A 21,492-nucleotide genomic window follows, 5' to 3' on the forward strand; every position below is an offset into this window, starting at 1 on the left:
TTATTTTCGTACCCAATCAAGAATCGTCAGAAGACTTGTTTTGCTTGTCAAGAATATCTGTTACAATGAAGCGCACTGAAGTGGTAAAATCAGAATGTTGATTGTCATATAATGACAAGCCTATTTCTTTAGAAAGGAAAAACAACGGTCAAATGGTTCATTCGAATACCTGTGGAATAGGTATTCAATAAATATAATAGCCAATCAAATTGAAAGTCTACATAACACCAAGTAAACGCGTGTTCGACCGATACATCTGCTGTGGTAGCATTAGTAAACAAATTCATAATTATGTACACATATTCGTTGCAATACGTGTTTTACAGAAGCGAAGTCTTAAACTCTCTCCTCTAACTTTATAAAATCTCCATTTCAGTGTAAATCATGTTGCTAGTCGCAGAGAGTGGGGGTGTCCTAAAGCATTGTGACGAATATTTCTTTCTCGTTTCTAAGAAATGGGCGTGTCATTATGTAGCAATTCACGTTCGATAACATATATCCAAACTTTCCACTAAAACGAAAAAAATTACCACTTCAACTCATTGTATTTTGCCCCCTCCCCAACTGAAAATACTCCCTACGGGCATGGATGTACAAAATTAATGCCGGAAGTACATGTATGTCCTATCTTTTGTAGCCTAACCGTCGAATTTAATTTTTTCTTAATTCAAGCTGTAAAGCTATCTCAAATCTTACTCCTTTTTAAAAGATTGCACCATAGAAATCTCTCACTTAACTGATAAATATTTTTTTTTATATACAGTGCATGTGTACGTAAGTATTAATAGTATATTTTTGTAATTTACAAAATTAATGTGCATGTATGAATAAAAGTCTACTAGATTCTGATTTTGGATATGCTGAAATTAAATCAATACATTGTACAGCATTTCATCGAGTTTCAATGATGGGCGAATTCATACATATATTAAAGTACGACGAACTGTCCTAAGCGCAAGTTGTTCTATGGACGAACTACATGTATCTAGCATACTAAGGCATGCGCAGTCTTACTGTACCTTATCGCATCTATATTATTGAGTATCGATCAAAAGCAAGGTCTTGTCACAAGGAATACAAATATGAAGTATGAAAGCCCTAGCACCAACTGTTGAGATGGCCAAGGTTAAAGTTTTCGAAAAGTACATAAAACTCTAAGATCAAGGTCAAAGGATCAAGGTTGTTGGTATTCATAGGAAGGTCTTGTCACAAAGATTACACATTTGAAGTATTAAAGCCCGAGAAACTGTTCGAAAATTATGGCCAAGGTTAAAATTGAGTAAAATTCTGCAAAACTGGGTCAAATTCCAAAGTCAAATATGATGGTACCCAAAGAAAGGTCTTGTCACAAGGAATACACATGTGAAATATGAAAGCCATAGCTCCAACAATTCAAAAGTTATGGACAAGGTTAAAGTTTTAACGGACAAACAGACAGGCGGGCGGGGCAAAAACATGATATTCCAAGAATTATTTCAAATTAAACTAATAAAAGTACACAATTTTATATATCTTGACAGGAAGATCACAGCCAATAGAAATTCGATCAAGAATGTTGAATTATAGCAAAAGCCCGTGCCACCTTTGCAAACCTACGCAACATTTGAAGTCTTCAACATTATCAGAACCAAAAGCAAAATAAGGATATTCAAAACAAATGTTATTGGAGTCCTCCTCTAATTAACTGAGTCCTGGAAGGTGACAAATAAGATCACTTAAAAACTAAATACCTTCCAAACAAGATGTCTCCGTAAGATATTCAAGATATTCTGGCCGAACAAGATCAGTAATGAGGAGTTGTATGAAAGAACACAAACAGCTGCCATATCCGATCAGATCCAAGAAAAACAATGGAAATGAATTGGCCATGTCCTGAGAATGGAAACATCAGATATACCGAAGGTAGCTTTAAGATGAACTCCAACAGGAAAGCGAAACCGAGGGCGACTAAAGGAGACATGGTACAGCAAATGTCAGCGGACAGACAGAGATGGTGGTCCTCGGTGGAGGCCTTGTGTGCTCAAAGCACGAAGAGGACTAAATAAGTAAACTAATAGTTCTAGAACTACTTACTAGTAATTACCAGCTTACATATGTTGACTATGAAACCGATACGATTGCAAGTTTGGATCTTCAAACTTGCAAATTTTTTGAAAACTTTTACCCTCCATACCAAAGGTATTTGTAAGTTTGGAAAAAAAAATGGTACTGAAAGAAGTTTGACCCCTTCCCCTCTCCCCCACGACATAGGATTTTCGCATCTGGACAATTACTATTTTTCTTTCTTTCTTTTTTTTTTGCTTGTCAAGTTTTTTTCAGGTTCGAATTCAATTAGCCCCCCCCCCTTTCAATTTGCTTCCGACGCCAATGTTATTTTTCCACTACTTCCATAGAACATTTCCCAAAGCCGTTGTAAACAGCCCTCCTGAGCCTGGTAAATTTCGCCTATTTATACTGCCATTTGGATGGCAAGACAATTCGGTCCAACGTGCTTCGTACATAACTTGTACATACAATTTTGTTGTGGAAGTAGTAAACGAATTTGTTAGGAACACACGGTTAGTTAATATTTTTATATACATGTATACTGCCAAATAAATCGAGAAGCAGCGCTCTTTTTTGTGTGCAATAAATTCACTTTTTTTTTCAATGGGTGGCACTATAGCTCTCTCTGTCTCTTGCCGTCCATCCAAACTTTTTCAGACCAGCGAGCAACAGATCTGCAGCTACTCCAAATGTCTCCAATCGCATCTCGAGAATAAAACCCCGACTTTTGATAGTAACATAGATCAAGGGTTTTTGAGAAGAGTGGCAGATCAGAGACCCTTGGCTAGCTAAGTTGCAGGTAACGGTGAACTTCATTCCTGGAATTAGCTTGCTAGACTTTTCCTCTTATATCTATTTACCCTACCATGTCTCCTTCTTCTCTTTTCCTGTTCTTGCGTTTTCTTCATTCAGACAAACATACCTGTAACTGTTTCTGATACTGTCATAATAAGGTGAAATACACTTTTCCTAAAACAATCTTTGAAAAAATATGTTGACCTTTTTACTGATTTTCCTCTTTCATTCTTTTATATTTTTAGCGATGACACTACAACAAAACTTTTTTTTTGTACAGGTCTGAACTGGAAAATTGTATGTCGCCAAGATATATTTTTAAGTTAAGTTCTAATGTAACACCCCCCCCCCCCCCCCCTCAGCATAGCCATTGTCTGATTTGGTGGAGGGCTGTCTTTCCTGCTTCTATCCAGGTCCTGTAACTACTAGTTCTTCTGTCTCTGTATGAAATGTAACTGTCATGTCATACAGAAAAATAAATGAAAAAACTGTTAACCCAGTTTTTTTTTTAGATTATCATAGACAGCTACCAACTCGTAAGTTTTTCTTGTTGTGGGTTTTTTTTCTTTTTTTTTTTTTTTTTTTTTGATAGCTTTACTTTACTTTCATGCATTACCACAAAATACAATTTGTTTTACTCACACCGCAAATAAATAAAGGCAGCAATTAATTTTAATATCATGTTGTTTACGGTATGGTACATGGTGTAAACAACATGATTATTCTAAAATTGGTATTCGGTCATTTTTGGGACAAATTTGGCAATATTATGTATCGATCAACACACGCACATGGCACGGGGGTTTTCTCCCCCTCCACAAACTTTCTAGTCTTAGAATTTTCATTCGTTTGTCTCTCCCAAACTTTTTTGAAATATGGTCGATAACAACCCCCCCCCCCCCCGTTTTTTTTAATTGTATGACGTACTTTTTAAGACTCGGTGAGTTTTTTTTGGATTTTTTTTTGTTTTGCTCGTCAATGATTTTCTGGCTGTCACCCTTTTCCCATCCCACTTTAAATTTGAAAAAGCTGCTACGTGCTTGGAACACCAGTCACTTGAGCCTCTGGCACAGAGAAGCAAAAAAACTTAATCCATTCATGTATCCCAGACGAAAATTTAATTAAAATATAGGCCCTTTATATTAATTCCATTATGAATTTTGACATATTTTGTTCAGTAATAAAGTGCCCCGCCACAGCATGATACGCCCGTCAAATATTGTTCAATTGTCATAAACAGTTTAGAGTGCAACAAAATCATGTCAACTTGATACAAGGATTTCAGTGATTTTTCCATTCCTTATAATATTTGTTTATACATCTCCTGTGGTGTAGGCATTAATTATAACAAATGTTATATTATAGATCCTCAACTGGTTGTGTTAGAGCTTGACAAATGCCCATCTGCAGCCCCCCCCCCCCCCCCAGCTTTCAGATTTGTGAGACATTATGCTCTGAATTAGTTGATATTTTCAAAAGATTAAATAGAATTATCATATTAAACAATATCAATTTAGTCTTAACAACTTAATCTATATCAAATTAATATTTAAAAAAAGGCTGGCCATCAAATGACATGCTATAAACAGACAAGCAGTTCTTTTGTCTAATTCCCAAAGGACACAGATAAGAGCTGCTTGATCAGAGATCCTCTAACAGAAATGATTGAGACAGCTAGCCTTCCTACACTGAACTCATTAATTAATCTTTAACTGGATGCATGTCCACTCATTACTCCCAAAGGATGAATGGATCTATACATACTATCTGCTTTGTAGTGCAATAAAAATGCATATTTAAGTCATTCTGAAAATTATATTTGAAAACAAAAATTTATAAAAAGAAAAAAAAAATTGTGTAATCTTGATGCAACATTTTTAATAAGGTCCCTGCATTACTCTTAGATTTGTAGGGACTATCTACCATAATTAAAACATTTTTTTTTTAATTAATACTTGATTTTTTTTTTAGATTTAATGTCAGACTAGTTTTAAGCTGCAATCCATATGGACAACGGGCATGCTGATTCCAACCCCCCAACCCCCCAGAGTATAATTAGTTTTAATTATATTAAACAATATCAAATTAGTTTATTATACAATATAAATTAATTTATTATACAATATCAAATAAGTTTTAATTACTTTTCACCAAATTCATTTTAAAAGTTAGGCTAGCCAACTACATGTATTTAATCCAACACGGCTGATTCTTTTTGCCCAGTTCCCAAGAGATATAGATAACACCTGCTTGATCAGAGATGCTCTACCAGTTAGCTCCTCACACTAAACTCATTAATTTCTCTCTAAATTGACGTGCAATTTTCTGTTATCAAATTCTTCTTGACCAGTGCTTGATAATTACACCCATGGGAGAGGTGGAATTTCTCTTGTAACATTACATTTGTTATAGTAGATTGCTGTAAAGTATATACTGAAAAAAATAAGTATTTTCTTGATTTAACATTTTTTTAATAAGGATACTGCAACACTCTTGCATTTTTTGGGATTGTGTAATCTAATAGTAAGAAGACAGTTTTTTTTTTAAATTTCACTTAAATTAAAGGTCACAGTGACCTTGAAATAGATCGCGACACACCTTCTACCTAAGATGCATAAATTGACCAAGTTTGATGATTCTAAGTCCAATAGTTTTCTAGTTATGAGCCGGACAGGATTTTTCCATATTTGGCCATAGCATCTTCATTAAAGGTCAGAGCGACCTACTTTTTGTGCGCGACACACCTTTTACCCAAGAAGTATCAGCTGACAAAGTTTGATAATCCTAGGCCTAATAGTATTAAAGTTATGAGCCGGACACGAGAAAAGCTAACAGACAGACAGACGGACGGATATGAACGCCATAACATAATACGTCCCGTCTAAAGACGGGCGTATAAAAAGCTGTTCATAGAAATACTGAATGCTGTCATGTAGTCATCCTCACAATGTCAAGGTTTTGTGATTTCCGAACTTCCACGCAGTGTGGAGTTCCAAAATCACACAACCCTGACATTGTGAGGATGTCTTGTAGTTTTACTAATATTTTATACCACCACTCATAATAGTAAGTACATGTATGACTCGAGTTGGTAAATAAGAAATCAAAATAGTTAATATTTTTACTATTTTCAACATGAAATTGAAATAAATAAATAAATAATTGTATTCATCAATATCACAGATATTTCAATTGTTATACAGTGGAAAAATGGAAGGAAGCTTCAAAATGTTAATAAAAATAAAATAAGATTTACAGGTCTTGCTCACTTTTTTCATTACTTAGTAACTTTTGTCATACTTAAAGAATTCATTTCTACAATTTGGTACACGTTTTACCAGTAAAAGAATAAAAAATGCTGATCTGTTTCTTTGAATAATTATCACAAACTGACACAAAGTTTCTGGTATTCTGACTCCACTTTACAACCACATTATGTTACCAAATCAAATTCTAATACAAATACATGTACTTCAATATCATAGTAATATTTATGAATTTCATTATGTTTTCTATTTTCTAAATATATTTTATTACATGTAAACTAGAACTGAATAAAATTCCAGCAATTATACTAAACCCTATTAGCTCTATTAATCTGGATTGAATTTACATATCTAGATACCACTTACAATATAAAAAAAATCATGTAAATCCACTCCTTGTCCTATTTTAATCTTATGGTATTTCAAATGCATATAGCATTTTTTTTTTGGCCTCTATTCTAGGTGTCAATCTGAGTGAAAATAAGATAATGTACTGACTTGACCTAGCAGAAATAAATTCATCTCTCATTTTACATAATTCTAATAAATTTATTTGTATGTTTCATAAATGACCAAAAAAAACCCACAAAAAACAGCATTCTATCTAGAAATTAGCCTTGACCCCAGTACTATTTGACATCTGCTATAAGATCATCCACTGCGTCCCAATCAATGACACTCATTACACTACCACTTCTGACAGATGCTGCATCTGCTATTTGTGCGATCTCATCAATGTCCACAGATCCTAAATACTCATCATCCATCACAACATCGTAATAATCAGAGACACCTTCCGATATTGTGTATTCCATTGAGATTCCAGTATTGGATGTTCTGCCATACATCTAACAATAAAAAAGGACATATAATTCTTTTTTCCTAAAAACATAAAAATTTCTGCACCACAGCTTTATACTTTTTGAAAAAAAAAAATCAAATGTAACAAACTTACAAAACAAGGCACGAGTAATGCTTACTTTGATAGCCTAAAAGCAGCTTTTTAATTATTTTAAAAACTAAAATTACTAGCATATTGATAAAGTGAAGGAGGAGACAAATGATAGTTTTATGTTCATTAAATGGTCTAGTTTTAACTCATGCTGAGCATTATCTTATCCCCAACTTACTAATGCAACACAAAATATAGCAGAGGTCTAACTCTACCCATGCACAAAGTTTGTTTAGTATATACATTTTCAGTATAAAACCACCATATCCCTATCTAGAATTATGCATTCCCCTACTTTAGGGACTTGAATTCGTAATTTAAATTTATTTTTTTTATCTTACTTTTGCACTTTATGTCTAGAATAAAGGGAACTTTAAAAACTAGGTTAAGGTGTGTGAGAGAAGGAAACAAACAAGACAATTAAAGATCTGTGATCTCTAGTGACCTAAATAAACAACATCAAGACCTGACACTTAACACTGATTAACACTTACTGTTGAATGTTCATCCTCATCATAGAGCAGACGTTTGACATCATCATCCACTGACCAATCACTTAGCACCGAGTCTCTATCCCACTGGTCCTTGTAGGGGTCAGCATAAGGTCGTGAACGCACCTGACCTCTGGCTGGCACCATCCTCTTTGGTTTGGGATGTTCTACGCAGCAGAAAGCATATATAGGTGATTTAAGGGGATGTAGATATTTAAGTTTCATACAAAATTAATGCATTGTGTGGGCAGACTGGACTTGATTTTTTTCTTTTTCACAAGCAAGTTTCAGTGTAATATATTTTTTGTATGATTGATACTTTTTAAGAAAAATGATTCCTCTTTCTTACTTCCTGTTCCTGAAAGACTAACATTTCTCTACAAATGAATTTTTTTTTCAATCCTAAGATACAGTATCTTCCTTTAAAAATAAAATAATGCTACTTTAGTTACTCTGTGTTTACCTTTAAAAGGAGCCTGTATGTTCTTTAGCTGCTGTACATAAGTCTTTGGTTTGTGTAGAGGTTTATGGGACTTTAGGAATGTGTGACCTTGAACCATTCTTGGTCCAGGTGTTCTTATACCTGATCAATAAAAGGTATAAATCATTTTAGAACAAAAGTGAAACAATAAGTGGATGCTTAATTAAACATGTGTAATTTCGTTCTAGAAAATTTGGATTATTTCTTGAAATTCATGAATTATTTTATAAATTCTGAAGACTCTTTTTCATGATCCAATTCTTGCCCCATGGACCATGAAATGACCAAAACTTCATTTACACTGGTTGGTTGCATGTAGATTTGACAATTTTTGGCCTTGTAGATTAAACTTCTTTGAGAGACACAGTATCACTTTTGAGGCCCCTTCCCTACCCAAGAGACAATAGCTTGCATCAATCTAAATTTATATTTTGATGCTTGCATATAAATTAAAAATTTTGTATTGTACTTCTAGAGGTGTTTGAAGATTTTTCAGATACTTCTATGTAAAACTTTGGACTCCTTTAGTAACCACATCCTGGCCTAAGGGGTACCAGGCTTCATAAATCTGAATCTTCACTAATATTAGGAAATTTTATCATCTATGACTGTTAAGTTCATCAAGGATTTAAAACTCCTTTTAATATTCCTTTGTTTAAAGTTGAACACACTTGAAACTGCAGCAGTCACGAATGATAAGAGCCATGTGGCTGAGATTACATTGTGTCTCTGAAGAAGTCTGCAAACAAATGTTTGCACAAAACAAAAACACACTGTCAGATAACAATAACTGAGTGACTGAGGCACACAAATAAGCTATTACAATTTAAACTTGTGTTTTACAACAAAGTATCAAAAAGGATAACCATATTTTTTTGGTTTCGTAATGTTTTTTTTAGATTGGGGGGGGGGGGGGGGGGGAGCAACATAACTTTGCCACCCTCTCCTACCTAAGTCATGAAACTTTTCATTAAAGATGCACAAAATTGCATGCTGAGATATTGAACATGCTGAAGGTTCTTCAAAGTTATCATTCAGATTGTCAAAATTTGTAATTCGCTATAGCCTATTTATTCCTGGGTCCTCTAATAGTGGATACTCAGTATTTATCACACAAACAATGCATTACAAGACAGTAACATAAAGAACTCTTACGTGTTTTGCTTCCTGGATTTAGCTGCTGTAATTGTTCCACATAGGTCTTTGGTCTGTGGGAGGGTCCTATAGGCTTCCTCTGTACAGCTGTTGTCTTTGCTGCAATAAACATTTTCTTGGTTAATGTCAATGACCATTCATTCATTTGCTTGTAGGATTAAGTACATGTATTTGGAAAAAAACAAGCTTCAAGGGGTACTAAATTTAAATTAATTGGTCCCTTTCCATCAATTTTTGTTTCATCAAGGTACCAGAGTTTACCTGGAGGGGCATGCACTCGAGGAACAATTGGTGTGCTAAATTTAGGCTGGTTTTCTCTCATGTCTTTTAGCCTCTCAGCATATGTTTTTACCCTCCTTGGAGTTACCATTTTCTTGGGCTCTGCAAAATACCATTCAAATTCAGCATCAATTAAATGAAGTCAAATACATTGTATCACATTAATATTTTTCCTATTTTTCTTTCTTTCAAAAAAACATAAATGTATATTTTGCACATGTATATATTGCTATGAGCCACTAACCTTGAACAGTAAGCTGATCTTGACTGGTTCTGTCAGTTGGTTCCCCTTGCATCATTTGCTTAATTGACTCTTTTGCCTTGGGTAGAGTTTCTTTCTCATATTTTTTAACCTCTTTAAGTTCTTCCTCACATACATGTTCCTTTGACACCTGGATCCGAGCAGCTTTCCTGGTCACCTCTGGTCTCTGCAATCTCACAATGTCTTTGAATGACTTTTGTTTGTACACCTTGACTGGTTCTTGCTTCTCTGGTTCTCTGTCCCTCACAGTGATATCCTGACTGGCCTCCATGCTTTCCACAGCTCTTGCATACTCTGAGATCTCTCCTACAGGATATAAAAAAATATTCAAGACTGTATGTTGAAACCAATCAAATGCATTATATTCACATTATTTTGCACCAGTATTTGTGTACTAAAAACTTTCATCTGATTTAACACCAAGTAAAATGTAAATGAATAAAGGAAAACATACACTACAAACAGTGTTGCCACAAATATGCACAATAGACAACTTTTTAATTGACAACTTTTTGATAATGCAAAATTGCTACATTATTGTATTCACAGAATGCTGAATATCTTCATCTGGAATTCTAACCTGTTGTTTCACCAGTCCTCTGAAGGAATTCATCAGAATCCACCAGTCTCAGTCTCGGCACATGTCTACTTGGTGTCTTAGGACTAGCAGCCCTCCTTACTGCTGGTGTGATTGACTGTTTCTGTACAATCTCTTCGTCCTCGTCTATCATGTCATCATATTCCAGTTTTTCTACCTCGGCAGATATTCTGACAGTTTGGTGCCTCTTAGGACTGGGCTGCCTGTACACTGGCCTTGAACTGGTGACTTTGGGGCTGCGATCTCTAACTGGGGAAGTCTTGTGTAGAATTCTCTCCCGTGGAGGAGATTTGGATGTCTTTCGCCTGGGACTTCTTTCTCTGGCTGGTAACTCTGGTGGGAGTTCAGGTTTGTCTGTTAATATGTCTCCCAACAATTCTTGTGCCTCTCGGAGTCTTTTCTGCATGTTTTCTTTCCCTGTTGCCCCCTTCTCTGACACTTTGAATGTTCCCTATATAATTGAGCAAGACATGAATGCTGATGAATAATTTCATGCTTTTTTAAATATTGTTGAACTTTGGTATCTCGAGCACTGATACATGTATCTCGAACACCACAGATATGTCTAAGTGATTTGGAAGTCCCAACCATGTATTCTTTAAAAATTTTACCCTTGATATCTGGAATCCTCAGATGTCTCAAAGTTTTTTCTTGGTCCCATCAAGTTCGAGATAACGAGGTTTGACTGTATCTACACCTCCATTGAATACTTTATTACGGTTTTACTATACATACACAGCTGTACATGTCTTCAGACTGTTAGCCTCATGTGTTAAGTCTACATCTACATCATGTTTTCACTTCTTGCTACTAACTTTGAAGTTTCTTAAACATTTATATGATGAAATTGGTACAAAATTTCTACAAATCTTGGGGGTAAAAAAAAATTAATTTGCAAGGGAAGTCCAGTATATCATGTTAATTAAGACTTACTTTGGAGGATGACATAGATCTCATGATATTTTTAGATTTAGGGAGATCAAAATAGCTAATACCTTAAAATTGGAACTAGTGTCTGGTTTAAAAGGTCTCCTCTCATGTTCTCTGAGCTCAAATCTGTACTTTTTGTATTCCTCCATTCTCTCGTGTCGTTTCTCAATCATCCATGCCCTCAACTGCTCCTTTTCTTCAAGTCTTCTCTGTTCCTCCTCTTTGCTGTCTGGGGCTCTGGACATCTTCTCTAGAATCTCCAGACTGTGGCGGATTCTCTCCCTTTCCTCCTCTGTGTGGTCCGTTCTGGCACTATAGAAATGAAATAAAATGGGTTCACATTTCTTTTTCCAAAAAAAAAAAATGGACTTAAGGGTACAAAAAAAACTATCATAAATTTTTGGTCTGAATCTTTAACCAATAAACTGCTATTTTTTGTGCGAGATGGATGTTTTTTCCTAATGATTAATTTTAGACTAATATGTAAACCAATTCTGATACCTGTTATCAAGCTTTAACTATAACACATTTTTTTCAAATTCTTCAAGATGTTCAATAACATAATAATAATCAATAGTATCTGACACCATACCTAGTTTTTATTCGTTCAGCGAGTTTCACCGCCTCGTTTTCTGTAAAGCCAGCTTCTTCCAAGTCAATGTCCCCCTTCTCCACCATTTCTCCTATAATATCACTGATTCCACTCAACCCAGACATCTTTACCAGCTCACCAGTGCTGTTAATAAAACAGATAACAATAATCCTGAAAGGCCCCAAAACACAACTTTGGGAGTTTCTCATGAAGACCTATTATGTTCAAGTTGTTTTGCTTCTTTTTCTTTCTACATTGGAAAAGCTGTTTACAGGCAAGTTAACTAATTTTAGATATGGGGGGGGGGGGGGGGGGGGGGGGTGGAGAAACAGTTAGCAGATAAGTTCACTTTTGACTTGTTTGAATGAAAAACATAATTTTTATTCAGTGCATTAAATCATTTATATTTCTTTATTTTCATGTAGGTTATATCCTACTTATCCTAAATATTATTTGATACAGATAGTTTGTGACCTAATACTCAGTTATCCAGGGTGTGAAAGGGAAATCTGGGAGAGGCGAAGCCGAATCGCAATACCAATTTCTATTTCACTCACTGGATGACTCCATATTAGGACATAAACTAACTATGTTATGAATTTATCTCACTGTAGAACGTAACAAGATTTGTTAACATCTTAAAAAAAATATCATTCAAAATATCATTGAACATTCAAAATATCATTGAACATCATATATTCCAGTACTACATCATCACAGCTGAAGAAAATTTCAGGGCATCTTGCGATCTGTTTTTAGCCAATCAATATTCTACAAATTTTTCTGAAGCAGGAAAATTACCCTTCTTTTTCCTCCTCCAAACTAGAAGTTGTGGGTTGTGTCCTTTGTGTTGATCTCCCAGTCCTTGGGGTGGGGGATTTTCTGGATGATTTTGGTGTTCGTACAGATTTGCGGGAGGATTTTGGAGTTGGTACAGGCTCTTTGTCCTTTTCTGACTCTGGTCTGGTGTCATCCACATTTGTAAGAGTATCCAGTGTGTTCAGCATCTAAATCATCAGTTCAGTTTTGAGGTCAATAAAAGTCAATGTCACTTAAATATAATCTCCACACAGAAATTCAACAGAAAATCTGTTCCTGACATTTTTAAACCTCTTTTTTTATTATTTTTTTTATATGTATATCTTTCGAAACTGACCTTTTTTTTTTAATATAAATAATTTACAATGAAATTTTTCTTCATACATATTCTGAATAATACATATTTTGTTCAAAATAAGAATGAATTCAGTAAGTTTATACATCCTACCAATCTTGTACTATGGAAGTCTTTTTCAATATTAGCTGCCATCTGGTCAATAGCAGACATATGTCTGCCCATATCCCTGAGACGCTCAATCACAGCTCCTCTTGATCCCTCCACACTGTCTCTTGGCATCACCGCCACAGATACTCTAAAAAGAACAATATAACATCAACTCTGTCAACTGTTATCTTTCCTGTATCAATTGGTGTCCAGGCAAGTCATTCACAAACCAACTCATACACACAAGAAGTCAAGTGGCATACAAAACAGTAAAGTCAACTCAAACACAAGGGTTTTACATCTCTCTTATGACTGGTCAACTAGAACTTGATAACTTGAAGCCAAAAATGCTCTTCATTTGATGAAGGAATCAATACAGGTACAGGTTAACTTTTACTTTCTACAGTATGATGTACTCTGATAGCAATATCTCAGATTACAAAATTTATATTTAAAATTTTTCGTTTGTCATAAAGTGCCGTATCTTATTAATAAGTTTTCATCATTACCTGATGTTACATTACTTCTATATTTTCTTTATTAGAATGACAGTGAGAATTTGGAGCCATTTACAAAACATGCAGTATCTTACAACATTAATGCACACCAAAGTGGGGGCATATCATAATTAGCATTTTGCCATAGATCCAAGAAACCATAGCGCTAGTGTTGCTTTAACAATGTTTAATTTAATTCTAAATTAAGCAGGTGCTTTGATGTTAGATCACTTACAGAAAATAATATAATTTTTGTTTTGTTTTGCTTTGTTTTTTTTTAAATTTTTATAAATTTTTATATGAACAAGAGAACAAAGCCTTGAGTACAAGTTGACTTCTCACTTTTGTAAACAACATTATACATCACTTTTGTATACAACATTATATATCTACAAGAAAAAAAAACTTACATGTTTACTTTTAGGTTTTGTATAGGACATGACTTCATGTGTACAAGTTGGTATATGTACCAGTTGGTTTGTGTACGACTTGACTGTAAAACTATTAATTGTATATACATGTATTTCTAAGGAAAAATTACAAAGCAAATGGGCAATCATGTAGCAAGTGGGGTGGGACTGCAGGGTTTATCTTAGTTCATGAAAACCTGCATGAAAAGCACTCAATAATAGTTAGTACAATAAAATATTTATATAAGTAGAGACAAGACCCAGACCTGTTGTGGTGTGGAACATGAGATTCAAACATGCTGACTGTGACTGAATCCTGTTTAAATGGACGTTCCACAGGTGGTTGAGTGGGTTGCAATGCATCTCTCATTGATTCCTCAAGTTCTTCCAGATTACGACCTTGAGCTGTTGCCATGGTAACTGACTGTGGAGCCAAACTTAGGTCATCACCTTGCTTATCCTCTTTCTCTGGCAGTTTGCCAAGGTCATGAAGTACAGCCGAGGCATCTAAATCCACAACATTGATATAGGACCGACCTTTAGGTCTTTCCTACATGAAACAAAAATAAATCTTCATTAAAATACAAAAAGACTAACTTTTTTCAGCAATCTCACACATACACACAAAAATTCTTGAAAAAGCACTTGTCTTATAAACCACTAAGCATATAAAAAAAAATCTCCTATTTGAAACAGTTTCATTGAAATTTTTATGAAACGAAAACATTAACAATTATGTCTTGTCAGGTCTGTTATTATTAACATTTAAGCAGAAGTTAAGGTATACCTCACTTACCCCATGATGAACATCTGGAGCAGGTGGTTGGCCATTAGCATCAGCAAATCGCAGTCCAAGGAAAATGTCTGGAGGTAGTGCCCTCCCCTGCCGACTTCTGTTGTATTCCATAATGGCTTCCCGAATTGGATCCACACCTAAAATAATGAAAACTAATCACTAGTCCTCCATATTGGCTAACACTGAGATAATGCATAGATAGAAAAGTTCGAAGAACATAGAAAAATTTAAAATCTCTTAAGCCTAACAATAAATCACTATGTATGTGCATAGTTCATATATGTATGCTGAAAAGGTATTTAGTTGAAGTTTCAGTTTACAGCAAAATCTAACATTCCAGATATTTAAAATTTCATGATTTTCTGTTAGTATATTTCACTGTAGTTTTAAAATCCATCCATTGAACTTCCCATTATTAGATACTTGTGATTTTAAAAATTAATCTTTCAGTACAAAGAAAGTATGGGAAATTACGCATAACAAACATATCACATACCTTAAAACTCTATGCTGTTGTCATTATAACCTTATATTTCCTAATGATTTACTGTTTTATATCACAGAATAGGGAAACAGGGTTTTAATAAAGTGCATGGCATGTTTTTAATATATGAATGCTTATATTGGTATGTCCACAATATTCACAACAGCATAACGTTTGCAGCAAATTCTTTTATTGCAATCATAGTAAAATAAAAACCGTAATTTGCACAATGGTTTTTTTTTCCATTTGTTAGGTAATAACACATCCATGTAAGGTGCCAGGAATGATGAATCACGCCTACCTGTATCTTTGGTAATTGATGTACCCGCCTCAGCTGTTCTCACACTGTCTATTTCTAATGAAGCCCCTGTCTCAATCTGAGCATCCTCATAATTCTTTGTCATCATGGCAAAGTCAACCTTCAAATATAGACGCATACTTTCATCTTGTTTCAGATATCTGCAAAAGTTTTTCTTGATTGGACACTAATTTTTTTGTCTAATTTAAGTGTTGAGATATTGTACCTTTTTCCTTCTCTCTTTCTTTTCCTTGGCCAGCTGTTCCTTCATCAACATGGCTGTCCTGTACTGAACCCTAGCATTAGTGTCTGCCTCGAAATCCTCCTCATTCATATGCAGGTAATTCTCAAAGGCACCTGGAGGATTTTAAACACATTGTAATTAAGGCAAGCAAAAAGTGCTTGACAATCAGTTCCAAAAAAAAAATTACTACCTAAAAGAGAAGTGCTGTATTTGCCTCAAAAAGCAGACAAAATAAAAAACACCAGCAATACTCCCTAAGAGTTTATGTAGCCCAATACAATGCTTTCCCCTAAATGGTTAGTTTGGGTTTTTTTTTTTACTACTGTAACATTTATCTTGTGCATTATAGAATACTTGCTGTTGCAATTAATTTGATGTTTAATGATGAATTGTCAAGTACTCCAGTAAACTAATAGACTGGTAAAAATTACTGTTGAAAAGTTGACCAAATCAGCCCTGATTGGCTTGACACTGTTAAAAAAAATTCTTCTGTATGAATTTCAGGGTGGCCAAGGGTGCATAAAAATTACAAAAGACACAGATCTGTACTATAATAACAATTTACCATTCTACAGTTTCTAAAAATATAAATAGCAAGATAATGATCCATTTGTATAACATTCTAAAATTTGATATGTACAAAAACAGTTGAGCTGATAAAAAAATTGGTGGGCTTATAGATTTGACAAAAGCACTAGGCCAAAAAGACTAGTTTTTAGCAGAGTCTGAAAAGTATCCATAGTTCCTCAAAAATTGAAACAGAGGGACAGATATTTGATTTGCATTCAAGGAAAAATAGTTTAACATGTAATATATACATTAACATAAAAAAATTGAGTGGCTTTATCTCCGAGTTAGGTAAAGAAATATTCCATTTCCCTGCATGCTGACTTATAATTTCATATTAAAACATTCATGTAACTTTTTATGTCACAATAAAAAGCTCCTCTTTTCAGATGGAAAATCAATGGGATGACCTCATGCAGAGGCATACTTAGGCATTTACAGGGGGATGTATACAGTACACATACATATACATGTACTGAAGTTCTAATAGAAAAATCTATCCCTTTCCAGGGTAGCTTTTTTTAAACAGGGAGTATACCAGCTGTGGGAGTCAGGGACATTATTATTAAACAGAGAACACTATTACATTGTAACCATGAATTCCACTATCTACTTCCCTATAAACTAAGACATTATTTAAAAAGAGAGAATTTCTATCATGGATTCAGGATCTGTTCCTTAAAAGCATCTAAAAAGAAACAGATCTATAAGTACATGTATCTTGATATTATTATTTCAATGAATGGCCTTAGCTTTCAGACTCTGACCTGGTTGGATGGCGTAACCATCATGAATACCCTCCTCCTCCTCCTCACCCCCAGTCTCTGATTTCTCTGTGACGTCCCCTTCAGATCTTTCTGCCTCTTTGGGTATTTCCTCTTTAGCAGATTCAGGAGACTCTGAGGAAGCCTAAAAGATGTACGGTACATATAAATAATGAAATCTTATGAGGCATATTTATTTTCTAATACATTATTAGTGTACTTACTTTCATTTTCCTGTTTGTTGTTAGCTTCATAACCAGAGAATGTAATGTACAAAGGTTATTTCAGTCTACTGTAAATGTATATCTACATGCTTGTACAAAACATATCAATGTTTTTTGGTAGCATATGAGTCTTTGCTTACTTTTTCAGAGTCCTCTTTTTTTGTTGTCCTGAGCTTTCTTCTCCTTCAAAAAGAGTACATGCAAGTTTTTAGTGTCATCTTAGGGTATACTGGACGTTATATCTTCAGAACAAATTTATAAAGCTGTAAATATACCTGAGAGACCTATCCTTTTCAGCCTCGCCTTTCTGCCTCGGAGCATGTAAATCAGCCTGTAACAACTGACTTCCTAGCTGTTTCTGCTCCATTTCTTCCAGATTTTCCACCTAAAAAGAGTTTTCAAAAGATGCATTAATCAAGCAACATTAAAGGTTCTGACAGTCTGTAGTTTGTAGAGGTGGATAGGTTATTGAGAAATGATCAGGTCATGTTGCATTATGTCCCTTTTCATGGCATAATGACAAAATTATTGTGCAATAGCTCAAAAAGGGTCAAAAAGCTTACTGTTTATTATTTTCATTTTTAACTTACATCTGTTTGCACTACCTAACAACTCGTAGACAGGTACAATTCATCAAAATGTCAGCTAATCCAAAAAAAAAAAACTCTCCAAAGCAACAAGTCAAATCATCAATAATACTTGCATGAAAAAAAAAAAAAAAAAAAAAAAAAATGAACACTTTCTGATTCTATCATTTTCACTGGCAGAGGGAGGAATGATATAGAATTCCATCACTTCACAAAGGAATGAAAATATGTATACATGTATAAGGGCATTAGTAAAAAGGACTTAGATATTTTGCATTTCACACCCTGACATTTAAGAAGTTTTTACTTCCTTAAAGGCTTGGTCCATAACATCTCATATTGAATGTTATGCACCCTTTTTTTCTCTGTGGTAATAAAAATACGTAGCTGTTTTTGTATATTCTTTTTTCAATAAATCTCAATGAGTGTTGATACAGTAAAATCTCTTTTCGTGGGATCAAATAATCTTTTCCTGGTTTTAGGAACAAGTATTGATTTAAGGGGAGATAACTTCGTGGATGAAGAAGCTTCGAGAAGTTTAGAATGCTACATTTCGTGGTGGTCATGAATTTGTGGATCTCTTCATACCAAGACAACAACAAAACTCAATCTTTTTGAGCTATCAACTGAATCAGAGATTTCACATTTTTTAAATTGTCAAATCCATGAGTTCTTGTCATCTTGATGAGTTGTTTTCATGAAATTGTCTGTTGATGAAAAGTTTCACTTGTTGTTGAAAAGTTGACTTGTCTTTCAAGGAGTTGTCATAGAGTAAGTAAAATGTGAGAAGGTTGTATAGTAAAATGTTTTATGTTGCCAGCAGTGATTATAGGGATCATGATGTGTTTGTGAAACACTGATGCCCAGTATGACAACTTATAGTGAAGGTTAAACTTTCTCAAATGCAAATCAAATATGTTGGTACCCAAAGTAAGGTATATATCTGTGAAATATGAAAACCCTAGCAGCAACCATTGAATAAATATGGAAAAGGATACTGTTTTTCAAACGTAAGACAAACATCAAGGTCAAGGTCAAATGGTTAAAATTAATGGTGCCCAAGGAAAGGCCTTCTCACAAGGAATACACCTGTGAAATATGAAAGCCGTAGCACAATCGTTCAAAAGTTATGGCCAAGGTTAAAGTTTTTCAAAAGTGGGTCAAACTCCAAGGACAAGGTCAATGGATTACAATTGTTGGTATCCAAAGGAAGGTCTATTTACAAGGAATATACATCTTAAATATGAAAGCCCTAGCACCAACTGTTCAAAAGTAATGTCCAAGGTTAAAGTTTTTCAAAAGTAGGTCAAACTCCAAGGTCAAGGTCAAAAGGTCAAAGTTGATGGTATCCAAAGGAAGGTTTTGTCACAAGGATTACATATGTGAAGTATGAAAGCCCTAGCACCAACCGTTCAAAAGTTATGGCCAAGCTTAAAGTTCAGTAAAATTTTAAAAAGCTGGGTCAAACTCCAAGGTCAAAAGGTCAAATATGATGATACCCAAGAAGGGTCTTGTCACAAGGAATACACATGTGAAATATGAAAGCAATAGCTCCAACCAATCAAAAGTTATAGGCAATGTTATAGTTTTTGCGGACAAACAGACAAACAGACATCTAGACAGACAGACAGACAATGCAAAAACTATATACCCCAGAATCTTCGATACGGGGGCATAAAAATGGAATATTTACTGTTTTTTTTGTAGGGTGGTTGGTTTTGTGAAAATTTTGCCAGGACTTGCAATATTGATCGATTCTGAGAGAAGGGGGCTTGTACAGGGGAATGGATAGGGAAGCAGTTTGGAGAAGTTTCACCAATATATTCAGAAGAAAAATCTGGTCAATTCAAATGATATAAAACTGACCTGCTGTTGGAAAAACTCCCTGGCATGTCTGTACTTCATTGTTTCTTTCTGCTGCAGTTCCTGTTCATGAGCCACAAGCAAAGCTGGATCCAGCAAACGTCCGAAATTAGAGGCATTCTGAGACCCCAGGAAAGGTTTGTCTTCTGGAATTAACTTTAGCAGAGGCATTTCAATCGACTCTGGCACCATCTGAGGTTGTCTCTCAGGTTTCTGAGTAACAGGTGGAATAAAAAAGCTCTCTTGATATGAGGGAGGAGGGTGAGATACTGGACTTGGGGAGAAATGGGATACATTATAGTCAGGTGTCCTCTGTGGTTCTCTGTAAACCATGGGAGGAGCACCACCCCTGTCCAGATGAAGCAGAGGGATGTCATAGTGGTCCTCTTGTAAAGGTCTCTGAGGCTCCTCAGCCCATGCTGGCATTGGAATGGGAGGCAATCTGAATGGCTCCTCCTCAGTATCTCTCTCTGCTTCCACTCTAAGATATCTTGGAATAAAATCGGGATCATCTGCAGTACGTGGGAATCTTTCTTGCGACCTGCTTCTCCCTTCATGTAAATGCCTTCTCTGATGTCTATTTTGGTCCTCTGGAGAATCCTGTCTCCTTCTGGGTGATCTTCTCCTTGCCCTCTGCCTTTCCTGAGTTGTTTCTAGCTCCTCTAGAACCATAGTGTTCCTTGTGTCATTTCTTCCCGGAGGACTGCGATATACAGCTTGTCTCTGAGGAGTCACTGGTTCCTCCAGTGGATCCTCTAAAGCTCCCATCATAGCCATCATGCTTCTGTGCTGTGCCTAGATAAAGATTATAAACAAAATGTACAGCAAAAATGTAACAATTACCTTCTTCTTCAGCTACATCTTTACTATTACACATGTATTTACATTCTTCCTTGGTAAGCAGATAAGTTGAGGCAAGATCAGTAGAGTCCTTCCATCAATAAAAACCATTCTATCATCATATATCCATGCTAAACTTCAATAACATAAATACTTTACCTCCATCATCTTTCTGAGCTCCCCTCTGATGATACTTTGGATTTCAGAAGCCAAGTTGCCAGGAACAGAGGAGTTTGGTTGTCTCTGATATTCTTGTTGGGACAAATGACTTGGTTGACCTCTATGTCTGGGAGATTGACCTCTGCCCTGTGGTGACCTTCTCCCAGAACTCCTCCTATCCCTAGATTGTCTGCTTTCATCATATGTTGATTGTCTGAGAGTATCACTGCCATTTGTAGAATCCTGTCTGCTTGGGATTCTTCTACTAGAAAATTGTCTATCTACATTTATATTTCTGTAAGAGTCCTCATATTCAACATATCTTTCCCTGGAATTTGGTCTGCTTCCTGTTCTGTTGTAAAGATGGAAAAAAAATTACTTTTCAATACATGTAATGATATGTTTAGCATCATTCATTATTTAGAAACAAACTTTGACCTAAAACAGCCACTATAAATGTTTCATTTGAGAATATGATCAATGAAAAAGTTAGTCATGGAGCATTACTTGATATGTGAACTTGTGGCCTGAAACTCTCTTGTAAAAGCCTCTTGGTCAAGGGAGCTAACTTCCAGAGAACTGCTTTCATCCTTGCTATGAAAAGAATGTTAAAATGCTTTCATTTTAATTACAAATATGTAATACAAT

At 35.1% G+C, this 21,492-nt stretch overlaps 1 protein-coding gene across 1 annotated transcript in view; it reads right to left on the minus strand.

Annotated features, from left to right (window-relative positions):
* Window positions 1-6,025: 6,025 nt before the first annotated feature.
* Window positions 6,026-21,492, minus strand: part of LOC133177099 (ciliogenesis and planar polarity effector 1-like) — an 83,676-nt gene continuing 68,209 nt past the window's right edge. Inside the window, exons 21-41 of the mRNA XM_061312192.1 lie at window positions 21,352-21,438; window positions 20,845-21,196; window positions 19,849-20,640; window positions 17,671-17,780; window positions 17,536-17,578; window positions 17,175-17,316; window positions 15,823-15,953; window positions 15,600-15,717; window positions 14,815-14,951; window positions 14,285-14,568; window positions 13,115-13,259; window positions 12,649-12,854; window positions 11,848-11,991; window positions 11,321-11,567; window positions 10,308-10,776; window positions 9,710-10,033; window positions 9,448-9,567; window positions 9,187-9,285; window positions 8,014-8,133; window positions 7,554-7,717; window positions 6,026-6,955 (exon numbers count right to left, since the gene is read on the minus strand). Of these exons, the coding sequence (XP_061168176.1) occupies window positions 6,737-6,955; window positions 7,554-7,717; window positions 8,014-8,133; window positions 9,187-9,285; window positions 9,448-9,567; window positions 9,710-10,033; window positions 10,308-10,776; window positions 11,321-11,567; window positions 11,848-11,991; window positions 12,649-12,854; window positions 13,115-13,259; window positions 14,285-14,568; window positions 14,815-14,951; window positions 15,600-15,717; window positions 15,823-15,953; window positions 17,175-17,316; window positions 17,536-17,578; window positions 17,671-17,780; window positions 19,849-20,640; window positions 20,845-21,196; window positions 21,352-21,438 (4,453 nt within the window). The 3' untranslated portion in view covers window positions 6,026-6,736. The remainder of the gene's footprint in view (window positions 6,956-7,553; window positions 7,718-8,013; window positions 8,134-9,186; window positions 9,286-9,447; window positions 9,568-9,709; window positions 10,034-10,307; window positions 10,777-11,320; window positions 11,568-11,847; window positions 11,992-12,648; window positions 12,855-13,114; window positions 13,260-14,284; window positions 14,569-14,814; window positions 14,952-15,599; window positions 15,718-15,822; window positions 15,954-17,174; window positions 17,317-17,535; window positions 17,579-17,670; window positions 17,781-19,848; window positions 20,641-20,844; window positions 21,197-21,351; window positions 21,439-21,492) is intronic.

This window comes from Saccostrea echinata, unplaced genomic scaffold (assembly GCF_033153115.1).
Source record: "Saccostrea echinata isolate AGI-Se365-2 ecotype Australia unplaced genomic scaffold, CSIRO_AGI_Sech_v1 ptg000086l, whole genome shotgun sequence".
Taxonomy (NCBI): domain Eukaryota; kingdom Metazoa; phylum Mollusca; class Bivalvia; order Ostreida; family Ostreidae; genus Saccostrea; species Saccostrea echinata.